Source organism: Strongylocentrotus purpuratus, unplaced genomic scaffold (assembly GCF_000002235.5).
Source record: "Strongylocentrotus purpuratus isolate Spur 01 unplaced genomic scaffold, Spur_5.0 spur5_scaffold_21, whole genome shotgun sequence".
NCBI lineage: Eukaryota > Metazoa > Echinodermata > Echinoidea > Camarodonta > Strongylocentrotidae > Strongylocentrotus > Strongylocentrotus purpuratus.
Genome location: NW_022145607.1, coordinates 28,035,278 through 28,052,694, shown reverse-complemented (window position 1 = coordinate 28,052,694; position 17,417 = coordinate 28,035,278). Strand labels below are relative to the sequence as shown.

At 41.5% G+C, this 17,417-nt stretch overlaps 2 protein-coding genes across 2 annotated transcripts; both read left to right on the top strand.

Annotated features, from left to right (window-relative positions):
• The first annotated feature begins 1,144 nt into the window (after positions 1-1,144).
• On the top strand, positions 1,145-2,152 carry LOC100892374 (beta-1 adrenergic receptor-like). Its single transcript, XM_003727452.2, has one exon. It carries the CDS (start codon positions 1,145-1,147, stop codon positions 2,150-2,152), a length of 1,008 nt encoding a protein of 335 aa, XP_003727500.2.
• Positions 2,153-10,063: 7,911 nt separating this feature from the next.
• LOC115927934 (beta-1 adrenergic receptor-like) lies at positions 10,064-11,113 on the top strand. The gene has a single exon (XM_030994301.1). It carries the CDS (start codon positions 10,064-10,066, stop codon positions 11,111-11,113), a length of 1,050 nt encoding a protein of 349 aa, XP_030850161.1.
• Positions 11,114-17,417: the final 6,304 nt, after the last annotated feature.

The following is a 17,417-nucleotide window of genomic DNA, read 5'->3' as shown; positions in this document are numbered from 1 at the left end:
ACTAAACCAAGCTATATTCATTATGACAACTCATGTTTACACTCCAGATTAAAATCTTTTATACGAATCATGACGTCATAATGGAAGCTGTAATACAGCGATAGACTTAATTTAAGATGATGCCAAATATATAATGTGAGAGCAGACAAACCAGGTTTGGCAGTTGCAGTGGTTTTCTTCAATTAATCTTTGGGATCGTGAAACATAACTATTTTTTAGCGACCCACTAAACCACGCCATCCCCACAAGCCTCAGACATGAGGTATGCCCGAGCGCCCACAAGCAACTGTTAAATCTAGACCAAACTTCATTAAAAAAAAACTAATTATCAGTAGCAAGTGTCAACATTCTATAACAAATTTGCTAACAGCCTTTTAAATGGTACAATTTCAGTAGCTTTTATTAATTACTCTAAAAATGCTTTAGAAACATAGTTATGTCCATTTCCTCTCGTCTCGCATTGAGTTGTTTGTTATTGGATCGCATTTTATCCGTAGACAGAAACAAAACATATTGTTGTTGCTGGTTTGTTTGTTTTTATTCAATGGACCAGGCAGTAATCAGATCTCTGGGCGCTTTATCATCATAATAATAATAATAATAATAGTGGGTTCTTGTATAGATCATGTCTGTCAGACTTGACACTCCTGCTGGGGCCCGTTTCATAAAACTTGTTATCTATAACAACTGCTAAATTTCTATGACAAATTTGCTCTCAGCCAATCAGATGCCATGAATCCAGTAGCTTATAACAGTAGCTGGTAACTTTAATTGATATCAAGTTTTGTGAAACAGGGCCCAAGGCGATCCCATAAAGCAGCCCTTCTACGACAAATCTGCCCATAGCCAATCAAATTTGAGGATTCCAGTAGCTTATAACAATTATCGGATCATGGCTTTCGCAGAGAGAGGAAAGGGGCTCAAAGAAGGGAGGAAGTGAGGGAGACGGAGAGAGACGGAGAGAAGGGGAAAACATAGGGAGAGAAAGATGAGATAGAAGGGAGTGAGAGAGAGAGAGAGAGAGAGAGCAGTGCTTGTTAGTGTTGCGCGCAGTGTAGGCGATATATACTTTTGTAATAAGTTCATATAAAGAAATTACCGATAATTTCATCGTTCATCCTTTTCACTGCAGATCTAACCAGACATGGAGACGCTGAACGACACCCTTGGTTCTAAAGGGGAGGAGGATGACGACGACAAGAGACTTATCTATATTCTTCAAGGCCTGGTCTTCTTCATTTTTGCCATCCTGATCATCTCTACCAACATCTTGAACCTCATCGTCATCTCTCGCCTACCTGACATCAACGAAGCCAGTAAAGTCTTCTACAACTGTTTGTCCTCTGCTGATATCCTTTTCGGTGTCGTTCTTCTTCCCGCCTTGCCTTCTGTCATCGTTGGGGATTGGCCTTTCGGAGATATTGTCTGCAAGATCTTTGGTTTCGGTTTGGCGCTAGCAGGCGGTCTATCGTCCGCTAGTTTGCTGCTCCTCAATCTGGATCGCTTCTTCAGTATAGCCTCTCCGCTCCGCTACATGGCCATCATGGATCGGCGAAAAGCTATCATCATCGCCACAAGTTCGTGCATCGTTGAGGCATTAGTCCTTCTCATCATAACATTCGTGAACCCCCTAGGACCGAGAATCATTCAGTACTCCAAACTGGGCGGCTGCTTCATAACTTTCGACGAACCGAGCTTCATCGCGTATTCGCTCGTGATCTTCTCATTTTTTATCTGGTCTTTCCTTCCCATCCTGGCCATCCTGTACTCACGGATCATTTGCATAAGCAGGAGACACGCAAGACGTATTCAGGCCCAGGAACTCACACCTCGAATCCTCAAAGCAGCCGGGAGCGACGAGCCGGACTTACCGGACGAAAGGCCTCTCGTGGTCAAGAAGAATGTCAACCACAAAGCGATACGCATGTCGCTTTTGGTGACGGGTGCCTACGTCGCGGCATGGGCACCCTTCACAATATGCAAAATATATATTTCCATGGTAACCGACGACGTTTCGATCATCATCAGGGCGTTGGTGTGCTGGCCAGTCCTCCTCAATTCTCTGAGCAATGTGATCATCTACTCGGTGATGAAACGTTCTTATCGGGCTTTGGAGCGAAATCTACTGAAAGGTTGTTTCGATGTTCCCTAGCAGATATTCGCAACGCAACACCTCGTGACATTCCTGTCTAGAGAAATTTGTTTTGCCAGCTATATAGCCCGGCCGACCGGCGACATCAGCTACACGTTTTGGTTGTTTTTTTGGCCACCACCATACTACGGTAGAAGTATCTCAGGTCCGTCTCTGAAAACTCACGCGATATTACTTCGAGTTGCAGTTCAAGGCACCGATTTAATAAAAATAATACTATGTTTCCTCAGAGTCCAAACAGAAAATCCGGACATTTGGTCCCAGTTTCTGAGTGGTGAGTTGACAGTGATTGAGCTGGGAAACATTTTTACCCACGGTACCATGCTGGCTAAGTGTCGGCCAGGACAGTGCCAGGTGGCCGGGCAACAACAGCAACAACAAAAATGGCGGCCGAGTATTCGAGTACGACAAATCGTACTCGAGTAGTTGTCACCAATGCGAGTATTCGAGTACTCATCGCAGCCTTAATGTAGTTGCCTCTTTCTACCCAGGTGTAGTGTGCTACTGTTCCTGGAAGGGAATTATGCTCTGCTGAAGCTGAATGACAGAATAATACGGTGGACTCTTAATCCACAGCGCAGTCTAACGACACCGGAGTTGAGTCGATTTCACGTGATGCATTGTGGGGAAAGAGTGGACAAAAATATCAGCTGTGGTATTATTATACATTAGGGGAAAAGGGAATATAATCCAAATTTTGGTGGCAGAGGTTAGAATAGCTTATCCGGGGTAAATTGTGCTGACTCAAAAGCCATCAGTCCTGACTTATGCTCACGACGTTTCGGTCATTTTCTCAATTTTCAAAAAAAATAACGAGATATATTTATACCCCACTAGACAGTCAAACCAATTCCACCTTTTAAAAGAAAAGCAGAAAATTAAATGTTTAAACACAAATGCACGAATGTATGTGTCGTTGCCGGTCAACTGCATTGTTGAAATTATGTTGACACGTCGGTATGCATAAATCTCAGTTTGTTTGACTCTCGACTCAATTCCTTTCACCCTCATGGTCACAACCCCAACAAGTAGCCTGCTTGGCGGCCGGGCGGCTGATTTTAGCCAATTTCGCCAGGGCACCAAGCGGCGGCCGACCGGGTACGTACCGTTTGTTTTAGGGCATCGCTCGGTCGCCGCTGAAATTTAAGTGCGGAGTTGAAATTCGGGCGGCGCCTGCTCACTTTTCACTTTTAAATCCGCCGCCCAAAATACGCTCAAAAATTAAAGCTGCTAGGCCAAAGGCTGCCGTGCGGTCGCCGGCTATTCGGCGCCCGATCGCGGCTGGGAGATCAGTCGGTCACTGGGCGGCGAGTTAAAAATCATTCGGCGTTCGGGCAGCGCCAGCTCGGCAGCCTTTGACCTAGCGGCTTCGATTTTTGACATAAATCGCTCGACGATGAACGCTCGATTAGGTCAGTGCCCGGGTGGCGCCCACCCGGGCACCGAGCCTATTTTGGCCTACAAGACACCCGCAGATGCCCCGCCGATCATCGGCCGGCCACCGGGCAATTTCTTTAAAATGTCATTACTATCTTTGTCTTGTTTCATTGTATATTTTGTGTAATTTACTTATATCAAATTACAGTAATATCAATTATCATTGTTTTTTATTGTACATGAGAAATGAAATCTTTTGAATCTTGAATCTTGAATCTCAAAAATGACCATTATAGGGGTTACTTCCGATTGTTATTATCAGCAGGAGATTTTGAAGTACCTATTCAATGTAAAACTGTGATCTAGGCCCTGTTTTATAAAACTTGCTACCAATAACAACTGTTAAATTTCGGTGACAAATTTTACTCTCAACCAATCAAATGCCACGATTTCAGTAGCTTATCGTTTAATACTTATTATTCATTACAAGTTTTATGCAACAGGGTCCTGGTGCTGGAAAAAGTAGTCACATTGTTCCCCAACAGCAACTATTTGGTAATTTCGGTCACATATTGGCCCAAAATGACTATGTGCATTGATTTTTTATCCAAAATCAGGCCAATATTTTGGTCATATCAATTGAATAGTGGGATTTGACATCCGAATTCAATATGAAAATGTGCGCTGATCTCAAAACAATTAATTCCATTTAATGGATTTACACAGTTCGGACCACTTTGGTTATTTGGTAATTTCGATCGGTGATTTGCGTTTGGCTGCGCTAAACTGGTTGAAGGATGTCGACCCGCGAGCTAAGTTGATTGTAAATCCAATCTTTTACCCTAACACATTACTTTGGAAGCTCGCATTAGAACATCAAGTGACCTACCAATAACCATCGCAATTTACTTATAATAATTTTTTTCCTCAATTCTGAGTACAACAAAATCCAATCCATCATTATTTCGAAAGCTTCGGAACAAGAAATGAGACAAATGAAATATTAATCCCAACGAAATTTTATTGGAAATGGGAGAAGTCATCAACTCATTTTTTTTTTTTGGAGACAGGTTTCAAATATAAACGTGGCACTGGCCTAGTTTTGTTTCTTCTTCCTCTTCAAATTGATGATGAAGGGCTATGTGTTATGAACGACGGCGTAAACAGATTGCCCCTAAGCAAAATGAGGCAATAATTCATAACCCAGTTTATTTATGTTGTTGTTGATTAGTCGTTGATTGTGGAAATGCAATTTAATAGGGTTATTGGCCTGTTTTCGTTGGTGTTAACGTTCGAAGGAGGTAACATATTTGGGAAGTACGGGGACACGTTGCCCTCCCCATCTAATTGTGTTTAAAGAGGGGAAAATGTAAGAGAGAGAGAGAGAGAGAGGAAGAGAGAGAGAGAGGAGAGGAGAGGAGAGGAGAGAGAGAGAGAGAGAGAGTGATGTTCACATCAGGGGAGTAATGTAAATGTAATACTGCCGAAATTCATGTTTAAAGTAAAATGTGAACTCATTCAAGGAATACCTATAAGCTTGAGGTCCTTAATTTGTAGAGTGAAAACAATTTTTGTTGTTGTAAAGTAGGCCTTGAGTACAGGAGCTCATGCAGTCGGGAGAACATGATTCACATAGAACATGGCAAGATAAGTGTATTCTCGTAGTTGTAATATGGAATATTCATTTTGAACTTCAAACAATATGAACTAAAAGATCTAGTTGCATAATAAATACGCCTAGTGAATGAATAATGCATTGCTGTATAATAACAATCGGCTGTATCAAGAATCGGCTGTTTGTATATCTTACTGCTAAAGGAAGAAAGAATATTAAACAGTTCATCTGGGCTTCAAATTAAATATATCTCAAGTTCTGTATCATTTTTACTTGGAAATCCGAATTTTTCTCTCAATCCAGATAGATCCATCGAAATTGGTGTATATGTATTGCAATATGTCGAAGGTGCCATTTATTTCATTAGTAATGTCCCTCGATTGGTTAGACTTAAAATATTAATGAGATTCACCAACTGCTATTAAAAAAAGTGGCATACACTTAGAGTTAATTGTTTTTTTGGTGTCGACATGTCATTATTCTTCAACGATATCAGCGTTAGCGTGGATTTAACTTGATTATCAAATGATATATTTGGAACAGCGGGAAGTGCAGCAGCGCAAAACAGAATTTAAAAAAAGAAAAATAATAAGCAAGATAACACATAAAAAATAAAACAGAATTATGTGAGAGAGAGAAAGAGAGATGGGGAAGAGAGAAGAGAAAGATATAGAGGGGGGGGGGGGAAGAGAGAAAGTAAAAAAGAGGGGGAAGAGAGAAGAGATAGAGAGGGGGGTGGTTGTGGGGAGGACAGAGGCTATTATTTCCTCAAACCAAATCATCTGTGACCCAATACTCGCAGAAGCAGTGGACTAACACTGCCCTCTCTTGTGAATTTTAGTATAGTTAATCTCATTATCCTTATTCGGGTTCTAGGACACTTACCCCCCTGGACAACCAACCCGGATAATTACCCCCAGTCAACTACCCTTTAGGACAACTACCCCCGGGACAACTATCTTAGGGGGTACTTGTCTGGGGGTAGTTGTCCTAGGGGGTAGTTGTCTGGGGGTAGTTGTCCTGAGGATAGTCGTCCTAGAGGGTGGTTGCCCTAGGGGTAGTTGTCCAGGGGGTAGTTGTCCGGGGGTTGTTGTCTGGGGGAAGTTGTCCTAGGGGGTAGTTGTCTGGGGGTAGTTGTCCTGAGGGTAGTCGTCCTAGAGGGTGGTTGCCCTAGAGGTAGTTGTCCTAGTGGGTAGTTGACTGGGGTGGTTATCCGGGGGGTGAATGTCCAGGGGGTAGTTGTCCTAGGGGGTAGTTGTCTGGGGGTAGTTGTCTAGGGGAGTTGTCCTGAGGGTAGTCGTCCTAGAGGGTGGTTGCCCTAGGGGTAGTTGTCCTAGTGGGTAGTTGACTGGGGGTGGTTATCCGGGGGGTGAATGTCCAGGGGGTAGGTGTCCGGATACGCCTTATTCGATCTCCTTATTCAATCTTAGGCATGTGATGGATCACCGAAGAATAGCAATAAAGAAAAAGCGGCTAAAAAAAGTTGAAATGAAACAGCACCAATTGTTATCTCTAGAGATGACATCAAAATCTTGAAAAGAAACTTTCATGAACATATCCAACCCTTGTGATCTGACCTTCGACCCTGTCTTTGATATTTTCTCCCTCTTCTTTCTCGTAAATGGTACCACCTTATCATTCAACCTTATATTTACTTTTACTTGTACAATTTTTAAAATTATTATTCGGGGTAGTCCTCGACAAATCATTTTTAAAACATACATTGTTCCATATGGATTCGCTTTATTATGTGCTGTACATGTTCTTTTATTGTATTGTATGTATGTCTTTCATTTCATGAATTTTCCTATCTTTGGCATTGATTTTGTGGAGAAATAAATTGAATTGAATTGAATTGACAAAATTGAACCCCGTGACATTTGTTCCAGGGTTTTTATCGTTTTGAATTGGGAATGCAACAAGGTTTTAGGTTTGGTTTAGGAGTAGGGTTATACGTACGGCCTAGTTTTTCAATGGGGGGGGGGGGGGGGGGTAACGCCTCTTGTCAAAATATCATTCATCCTATTTGTAGTTTCGCCAACAGAAAAGACACTGTAATAATCTTTAAATAGATATTCCGTCATCAACTATACTACCCCCTAAATGGCGCGGCACTGGTGTCTTTTGCAAGGCAATAATCTACATTTGCCACTCTCTACCCACGTTTTAAATGGGTACCGGTAAAAAGGAATTCCTTGAATGTTGTGAGCACCGAAACGGGTAGCCAAACTAGAGTTGGGTTGATGATATTGGAGTATCTTGAGGTCGATCATTGCTTGCTGGGTAATTATGAGCGCTGTAAATAAAAAATATTTTCGACAAATGTTAACCAAAATAATTTGTAATTATAATTATTTTAATATAAATTGAAAATTTTAATTAAATAGTTACTTAATTTTAGATAGATTTAATACGAATAACGTTGGTGTGATAATTAAACTTTGAACTAAAAGAAAATTTTCAGAAAAATACAGGATACATTATATTGATAATGGAGTAAGGTTTTCGTCTTTATTCACATCAAGATACAAGGTTCAGTCAAATTTGTAGCTGTTTTCCCTGTTTTCTCTTCATTACTATTCTTCATTGATCCATAATCACGCCTCGGATTGAATAAAGAGATCGAATTATACTAACATTCAAAAGAGAGGGCAGTGTTTGTCCTCTTCTTCTGCGAGCATTGGGTCACAAGTGATTTGGTTCTCACTCTCTCTCTCTCTCTCTCTCTCTCTCTCTCTCTTTCTCTCTCTTTCTCGATCTCCGTAAAGCGCGAAAAGTAGACAAATGGAAAGACTTACCTTTTTTCCTTCCCAAAATAAGTCATTTTTAGCGACCCCTATCCCGCCCCTAAACGCAAACCACTGGAGTCAACATGTGTTTTGCTTATTAAAAGTTTATGAATCACAGTAACCTGAGAAAATTTGGCCCTTTCCAGTGCCAAAGTCTGGATATCCCCTGATTATCAAACTAATCATATCGACTTCTTTTCCTTGCACCCTCTTGCCATTTCATAATTCTCACACAACATGACAACAAGTTTTACAGTGTATTAATTCCCCCCAGTGGCACTATAGCCCTTAAAGAGGAAGTCCATCTTGATATTATCTTGGTCTTAATAAAAGCAAACAAAATGAGAATAACAATATTAATACAAGTTTGAGCGATATCCGTTTAGATACGTCACAGAGTTGCCAATTTGTGTTTGATTGATCGCACCTTCAAATATTCATAACTTTCTTATTTTTGATTGTTTATTTTTTGTTTTCGCTCAACTTTCACTTACTTGAGTTTCTCTCATTGTTTTGCTTTTATCAGAACCAACTTAACATCCCACAAAAATTGATACCAACGCAATCATTATTTTGCGCTCCATTTTGATACTTCGTTATTTCTTTCATTTTGGCGGTCGAATCAATTGCGTACAATCATCCCAGTCCCGCGGACAACACCGATAAAAGACCGAATAAAATATTAATCGGAATAGTCAAGAATCAGTCGGTTTGGGATCGGTTTGGCGATGTGTCTGAGGCGCTAATTAACTCGATGATTCGGGTAGATGAACATGGCACGTGTGCTCTTACTCTTCTTGTTATTATTATTACTTTTGGGGCGCTGGTGTCGCACTTTCCAGTTGTGCATGACTTGTCAGGATCAACAAAATTCTGGAGAACCCTTTTCACTTCGTTACAGACGACATTATTTTGCTGTGTTGGTTTAATGCAGGAAAAATGTCAATATCGTTGGTGGAATGATTCTCGGAGATGCGGATATGATTTAATATTCATTTATCCATTCTTCGATGTCAGTTTAAAAAACGGACATTTAAACAAACATATTCTTTAGTGTCGCTTGATGCACAGGGATATTCGTATCTGTTACAAATTGACTTTTTGGTGTAAAAGTGATGGGAAATTCATTTTCTGCTATTTTATTCTTTGGACACGAATGGTGCATTTTAAGCGTCTCTTCAATAGTTTCCCTATAGATCTACCCAATATTATTTACCTTCTCCATCTGAAAGCGAAGCAAAAGTGAAAGCAGGATTCAAATACATTTATGATTTTTTAGTTTGTTTCTGATTGTGCTACACGAAAAGAACATCCTTGTATTTTGGTGTCTCTCTTGCCATCCTCTCCACGTCTCAAACAGGTAAATAAAAGATTTCTTTTCCTTCAAAATTTGATTTCATCGAAATGGGAATTATGTCAGCAATCATCACACCATTGACTTCTCTCTCTCTGCTTTGTGATGACATCAAACCAAGCTATATTCATTATGACAACTCATGTTTACACTCCAGATTAAAATCTTGTATACGAATCATGATGTCATAATGGAAGCTGTAATACAGCGATAGACTTAATTTAAGATGATGCCAAATATATAATGTGAGAGCAGACAAAACAGCTTTGGCACGGTGGTTTTCTTTAATTAATGTTTGGGATTCAGTCGTTGAGAATGTCATATTCTGAACCTGCATGGTTTGAGAAAGATCTTTAAATCGCTAAGTTTCGACATTCTGAGGGGAGGATTTCGGTAGCTTATAACAATTATAGAATCATGTTATTGGAGGAGAGAGTAAAGGGGCTGTAAGATGAGCGGAAGGGAGAGAGGGGGAGAGAGACAGAGAGAAGGGGGATACGGAGGGAGAGAAAGATGATCGAGGAGGAAGGGAGTGAAAGATAGAGAGAGAGAGAGAGAGAGAGAGAGAGAGATGAGAGAGAGAGAGATAGAGTGAGAGAGAGAGAGAGAGAGAGTGAGAGAGAGAGAGAGAGGGAGAGAGAGAGAGAGAGAGAGAGAAGTGCTTGTCCGGGCTGCGCGTAGTGTAGGCGATAAGTATTACTTTTGTCATTATACTAAGAAATTACTGATTATTTTATCGTAGGCCTGCATCCTTTTCGCTGCAGATCTAACCAGACATGGATACGCTGAACGACACCCTTAGGTCGACGGGGGAGGAGGATGACGACGACAAGAGACTTATCTATATTCTTCATGGCCTGGTCGTCTTCATTTTCGCCGTCCTGATCATATCCACCAACATCTTGAACCTCGTCGTCATCCCTCGCCTACCTGACATCAACGAAGCCAGTAAAGTCTTCTACAACTGTTTGTCCTCTGCTGATATTCTTCTCGGTGTCGTTATCCTTCCAGCTTTGCCTTCTGCCATCGTTGGTGATTGGCCTTTCGGAGATGTCGTCTGCAAGATCTTTGGCTTCGGTTTGACGCTAGTCGCCGGTCTATCCTCCGCTAGTTTGCTGCTCCTCAATCTGGATCGCTTCTTCAGTATAGCCTCTCCCCTCCGCTACATGGCCATCATGGATCGGCGAAAAGCTGTCATCATCGCCACCAGTTCGTGCATCGTTGAGGCATTAGTCTTTCTCATCGTAACATTCGTGAACCCCCTAGGACCGAGAATCATTCAGTACTCCAAACTGGGCATCTGCAACATAACTTTCTACGAACCGAGCTTCATCGCGTACTCGCTCGCGATCTTCTCACTTTGTGTCTGGTCTCTCATTCCCATCCTGGCCATCATGTACGCACGGATCATTTGCATAAGCAGGAGACACGTGAGACGTATTCAGGCCCAGGAACTCACACCTCGAATCCTCAAAGCAGCCGGGAGCGACGAGCCGGACTTACCGGACGAAAGGCCTCTCGTGGTGAAGAAGAATGTCAACCACAAAGCGATACGCATGACGCTTTTGGTGACGGGTACCTACGTCGCGGCATGGGCACCCTTCACAATATGCAAAATATATCGTTCCATGGTAACCCACGACGTTTCGATCATCATCAGGGCGTTGGTGTGCTGGCCCCTGCTTCTTAATCCTCTGTGTAATGTGATCATCTACTCGGTGATGAAACGTTCTTATCGGACTTTGGCGCGAAATCTACTGAAAGGTTGTTTTCGATGTTCCCTAGCAGATCTTCGTAACGCAACACCTCGTGACATTCTCGTCTAGAGAAATTTGTTTTGCCAGCTATATAGCCAGGCCGGCCGGCGACATCAGTTACACGTTTGCTTTTTTTGTTTTTTTGGCCACCACCATACTACGGTAGACCATCCCAGGTCCGTCTCACGCGATTTTACTTCGAGTTGCAGTTGAAGGCGCCGATTTAACACTAATAATAATAGCTAGTAACAATGCTGTTTTAAAAACCAAAGATGGGTACGTTTATGCTCAGCTTTTTCTGGCCAGAATGAGGCATCTGTTACGCGTTTAGTTCAAAACACGGTTGCGTCCTTTCTCATTTTTGTAGAATCACCGAAAAACGGCGATCGTAATCGCCGATCGTAAACTTACAAAAAGGTGCGTTTACGATCGGCGATTCTGGGGAAGCATAAACGCACAATCATTTATAAACGCGTTTAAATGGGGTCAACGCACTGACCTCTAGTGGGTCTACGTAGCATGCGCAGTGCAGTTTTGCGAATCCAGCTGCAAGGCCACCCAGCCAGAATTGCCTGGAGGAGCCAGAGAAGTGAGCATAAACAGTACACCGTGGAACTGCGATTACGATGAGCGTTTCAATTCGCTCATTCTGCCTTCAAAATTGAGCTTAAACGCACCCTACGTTTCCTCCGAGTCCAAACAGGAAATCCGGACATTTGGTCCCAGTTTCTGAGTGGTCAGTTGACAGTGATTGAGCTGGGAAACATTTTTAACCACGGTACCATGCAGGCTAAGTGTCGGCCAGGACAGTGCCAGGTGACCGGGCAACAACAGCAACAGCAAAAAATGGCGGCCGAGTATTCGAGTACGACAAATCGTACTCGAGTAGTTGTCAACAATGCGGGTATTCGAGTACTCATCGCAGCCTTAATGTAGTTGCCTCTTTCTACCCAGGTGCAGTGTGCTACTGTTCCTGGGAATTATGCACTGCTGAAGCTGAATGACAGGATAATACGGTGGACTCATAATCCACAGCGCCACCTAACGACACCGGTGTTGAGTCGATTTCATGTGATGCATTGTGGGAAACAGTGGACAAAAATATCGACTGTGGTATTGTTATACATTAGGAGAAAAGGTAATATAATCTAAATGTTGGTGGCAGAGGTTAGAATAGCTTATCCGGGGGAAACTGTTGTGCTGACTCAAAAGCCATCAGTCCTGACTTATGCTCGCGACGTTTTGGTCATTTTCTCAATTTTCAAAAAAAAAAGAAGAGATATATTTATACCCCACTAGACAGTCAAACCAATTCCACCTTTTAAAGAAAAGTAGAAAATTAAATGTTTAAACACAAATGCAAGAATGTATGCGTCGTTGCCGGTCAGCTGCATTGTTGAAATTATGTTGACACGTCTGTATGCATGAATCTCAGTTTGTTTGACTCTCGACTCAATTCCTTTCTCCCTTATGGTCACTACCCCAACAAGTAGCCTGCTTGGCGGCCGGGCGGCTAATTTTAGCCAATTTCGCCAGGGCACCAAGCGGCGGCCGCCCGGGCACGTACCGTTTGTTTTAGGGCATCGCTCGGTCGCCGCTGAAATTTAATCGCGGAGGTGAAATTCGGGCGGCGCCTGCTCACTTTTCACGTTTAAATCCGCAGCCCAAAATACGCTCAAAAATCGAAGCTGCTAGGCCAAAGGCTGCCGAGCGGTCGAAGGCTAGTCGCCGCCCGATCGCGGCTGGGAGATCAGTCGGCCACTGGGCGGCGAGTTAAAAATCAGTCGGCGTTCGGGCAGCGCCAGCTCGGCAGCCTGATGAGCCTAGCGGCTTCGAATTTTGACATAAATCGCTAGACGGCGAACGCTCGATTAGATCAGTGATCGGGCGGCGCCCGCCCGGAGCGTATTTTGCCCCCCCCCCCCCCCCCCCCCCCCCCCCACTCCGAGAACGGGCGGACCCCATGCGTGTTACCAAAATGTCCGGTAAAGGGGTACTTTTCGTGCGACAAAGTCCGGCCCGAGAATTGTAAAAAAAAAAGGGGGGGGGGGGTGTATTAACTTTTTACCCGGAGATTTCTTTAAAAAGGGGGTGTTTTTTCTTTTTTTCTCTCATCTCTTTGGACTCCTGAGAAATTATTCCGAATTTAGGGGGGTACATTGAGTATTTTTCATGATTAAGGGGGGTCTCCGAGGCAGGAAAAGCCCGTGAAAAGCCCGCGAAAGGGGGGTTCGGAAATGTTGGCAGTCCTCAGATAGGGGGTGCTTTCAAAAAGAGGGAACAAGCATATGCGTACCCTAAATAACACTGAGTGGGGGGGGGGCGGAATTTTGGACTACGAGACACCCGCAGATGCCCCGCCGATCATCGGCCGGCCACCGGGCAATTTCTTTAAAATGCCATTACTATCTTTGTCTTGTTTCATTGTATATTTTGTGTAATTAACTTATATCAAATTACAGTAATATCAATCATCATTGTTTTTTATTATACATGAGAAATAAAATCTTTTGCATCTTGAATCTTGAATCTCAAAAGTGACCATTATAGGGGTTACTTCCTTGTAACTTGTTACTTGTAGAGATAATCCCGATGGCAGCTATCATACAGCTAAACTGGGATGTCCGTGCAACGTGCTGGCATAGTGACAGTGCATGAAGTAATTCAAAACAGTGAATGGTGTCCATTATATACAATAAAACGGTGGACGTCAAAGTAAAAACCAAGACGTGGAGTCTACAGTAGCTTGGACCCAACAGGAGGAGGCAACGCTCTGATGATGGGTAGAGCAGCCTCCTGGAAGATGGTCACTGTTGGAGATATTACCGCAGCAGCTGATAGGTGGTTCCACGTCCAGATGGTGCGAGGATAGAAGGAGTACTTGAAGCTATCAATGGAAGCTGGGGGTACTGCATACTTCAGAGGGTGATCATTTCTGCCCAGATATGTAGCTGGGATAATGTGAGTGGGAAAAGGCATGTTGAATTGTTATTATCAGCAAAGGAGATTTTGAAGTGCCTATTCAATGTAAAACTGTGATCTAGGCCCTGTTTCATAAAACTTGCTATCAATAACAACTGTTAAATTTCGATGACAAATTTTACTCTCAGCCAATCAAATGCCACGATTTCAGTAGCTTATTGTTTAATACTTATTATTCATTACAAGTTTTATGCAACAGGGTCCTGGTGCTGGAAAAAGTAGTCACATTGTTCCCTAACAGCAACTATTTGGTAATTTCGGTCACATATTGGCCAAAAATGACTATTTGCATTGATTTTTTATCCAAAATCAGGCCAATATTTTGGTCATATCAATTGAATAGTGGGATTTGACATCCGAATTCAATATAAAAATGTGTGCTGATCTCAAAACGATTAATTCTATTTAATGGATTTACACAGTTCGGACCACTTTGGTCTTTGGTAATTTCGATCGGTGGCTTCCGTTTGGCTGCCCTGAACTGGTTGGAAGATGTCGACCCGCGAGCTAAGTTGATTGTAAATCCAATCTTTTACCCCAACACATTACTTTGGAAGCTCGCATTAGAACATCAAGTGACCTACCAATAACCATCGCAATTTACTCATAATAATTTTTTCCTCAATTCTGAGAAAAACAAAATCCATTCCATCATGTCGAAAGCTTCGGAACAAGAAATGAGACAAATGAAATATTAATCCCATCGAAATTTTATTGGAAATGGGAAAAGTCATCAAGTCATTTTTTTATTTTTTTAAATAGCAGACAGGTATCAAATAGGAACGTTGCAATGGCCTTGTTTTAGTTTCTTCTTCCTCTTCAAATTGATGATGAAGGGCTATGTGTTATGAACGACGGCGTAAACAGATTGCCCCTAAGCAAAATGAGGCAATTTGTTCATAACCCAGTTTATTTATGTTGTTGTTGATTAGTCGTTGATTGTGGAAATGCAATTTTATTGGGTTATTGGCCTGTTTTTGTTGGTGTTAACGCTCCAAGGAAGTTACATACATGCAGCGATGGGAAGTACGGGGACACGTTCCCCTCCCCACCTAATTGTGTTTAAAGAGAGGAAAATGTAAGAGAGAGAGAGAGGTAGAGAGAGAGAGAGAGAGAGAGAGAGAGGAGAGGAATAGAGAGAGAGAGGAGAGGAATGAGAGAGAGAGAGAGAGAGAGATGTGAACATCAGGGGAGTAATAGGAATGTAATACTGCCGAAATTCATGTAAAATATGAACTCATTCAAGAAATACTCAGAAGCTTGAGGTCCTTAATCCTAATAAGGCCGCGATTTTTCTGATTGTTCGGGAACGCATACGGATGGCGCCCCGCCGCTCGCTGACTTTTTTCTTTCGAGTCTTGCGCATCTTTTAAAACAACTTTTTTGAAAATGGGGGGTACAGTTACAGAGTCACGTGACCTTTTGTCTTTGCATGTCAGCCCGAAAAACGCTCATTTTCGTGATTTGTGTACAAAACATAATAATGGAAATGTCATTTTTCCTAAAAAGAGATAAAACACTGGTTATTGGGTCTTGTTTAAAGTTTAGGTATTTGTCTTAGGAGTCAAAATAATTGAATTGTAGTTAGAAATTAAAAAATAAAAACACAATAAAATACAAAAGTTGAAAAAACAATGAAATAGTAAGAATTTATCAAAACAAGAGATAACATAAGGAATAACCTAGCTCTTCCAAATGTTTTGTCGTATTATTGTTTCAAATTGTCTAACGAATACATGTAGTAAAAAAGAATGCTTAAATATAAAGAATATATGATTTATGGGTAAAAAGGTGAATTTTATGACCTTATTTACATAAATTACCATAAATATGCAAATGAGTACATTTTTCAACAAATTAAATTTACCATAGTATTCTAAACACTTCACTTAACATGTGTGCACATTTTCGCGGCGATCGGCCGTTTCACGGCCGAGATCTTAGGGGGCCATAATGCCCCCCCCCCCCCGGCCGTATCAAGACCTCAAATAGACCGGCCTTTTTAGGGTTAGTTGGTAGAGTGAGAACAAGGTTTTTTTTGTAAAGGAAACCCTGAGTACAGGAGCTCATGCAGTCGGGAGATCATGATTCACATAGAACATGGCAAGATATGTGTATTCTCGTAGTTGTAATATGGAATATTCATTTTGAACTTCAAACAATATGAACTAAAAGATCTAGTTGCATAATAAATACGCCTAATTAATGAATAATGCATTGCTGTAATACCAATCGGCTGTAGCAAGAATCGGCTGTGTGTATATCTTACTCCTAGAGGGAAAAGAATATTAAACAGTTCATCTGGACATCAAATTAAATTAAAATTTTGTAGCATTTTGTACTAGAATTCTTCTTTCAATCTAGATACATGTAGATCCATCAAAATTGGTATATATGTATTGTATTGCAATATGTCGAAGGTGCCATTTATTTCATAAGTAATGAAATTGCCTCGATTGTTAAGACTTAAAATATTAATGAGATTCACCAACTGCTATTTAAAAAGGGGCATACACTTAGAGTGATTGCTTTTTTGGTGTCGACATGTCATTATTCTTCAACGATATTAGCGTTAGCGTGGATTTAACTTGAATATCAAATGATATATTTGGAACAGCGGGAAGTGCAGCAGCGCAAAACAGAATTTTTAAAAAGCAAAATAATAAGCAAGATAAAACATCAACAATTAAACAGAATTATGTGGGAGAGAGAGTGGAGCGGCAAAAAAAAAAAAAAAAGAAGGGGGAAAAGACAGGCAAAAACCTTGGACGCAAGTACAGACTGTTTCTTATTCGTTATCTATCATTTCTGCATTTTATGTCTTTCAGAGAGTAAAAGAGAGATAAAGAAAAATAGAGCGGGAAGAGAGAAAAGAGAGAGAAAGAAAGAGTAAGAGAGAAAGAGAGAGAGAGGGGAGAGAGAGAGAGAGAGAGAGGGGGGGGGGGGGAGAACAGGGGCTATTATTTCCTCAAACCAAATCACTTGTGACCCAATACTCGCAGAAACAGTGGACGAACACTGCCCTCACGTGTGAATGTTGGTATAATTCGATCCGCTTATTTAATCCAAAGCGTGATAAACCTTATCTATTCCTTATAATTTCCTTATCCTTAATTCCTTATCCTTATTCGATCTCCTTATTCAATCCGAGGCATGTGATGGATCAATGAAGAATAGCAATAAAGAAAAAGCGGCTAAAAAAAGTTGAAATGAAACAGCGCCAATTGTTATCTCTAGAGATGACATCAAAATTTAGAAAAGAAACTTTCATGAACATATCCAACCCTTGTGATTTGACCTTCACCCCTGTCTTTTATATTTGTTCCCTCTTCTTTATCGTTATTGGTACCACCTTATCATTCGACCTTATATTTACTTTTACTTGTACATT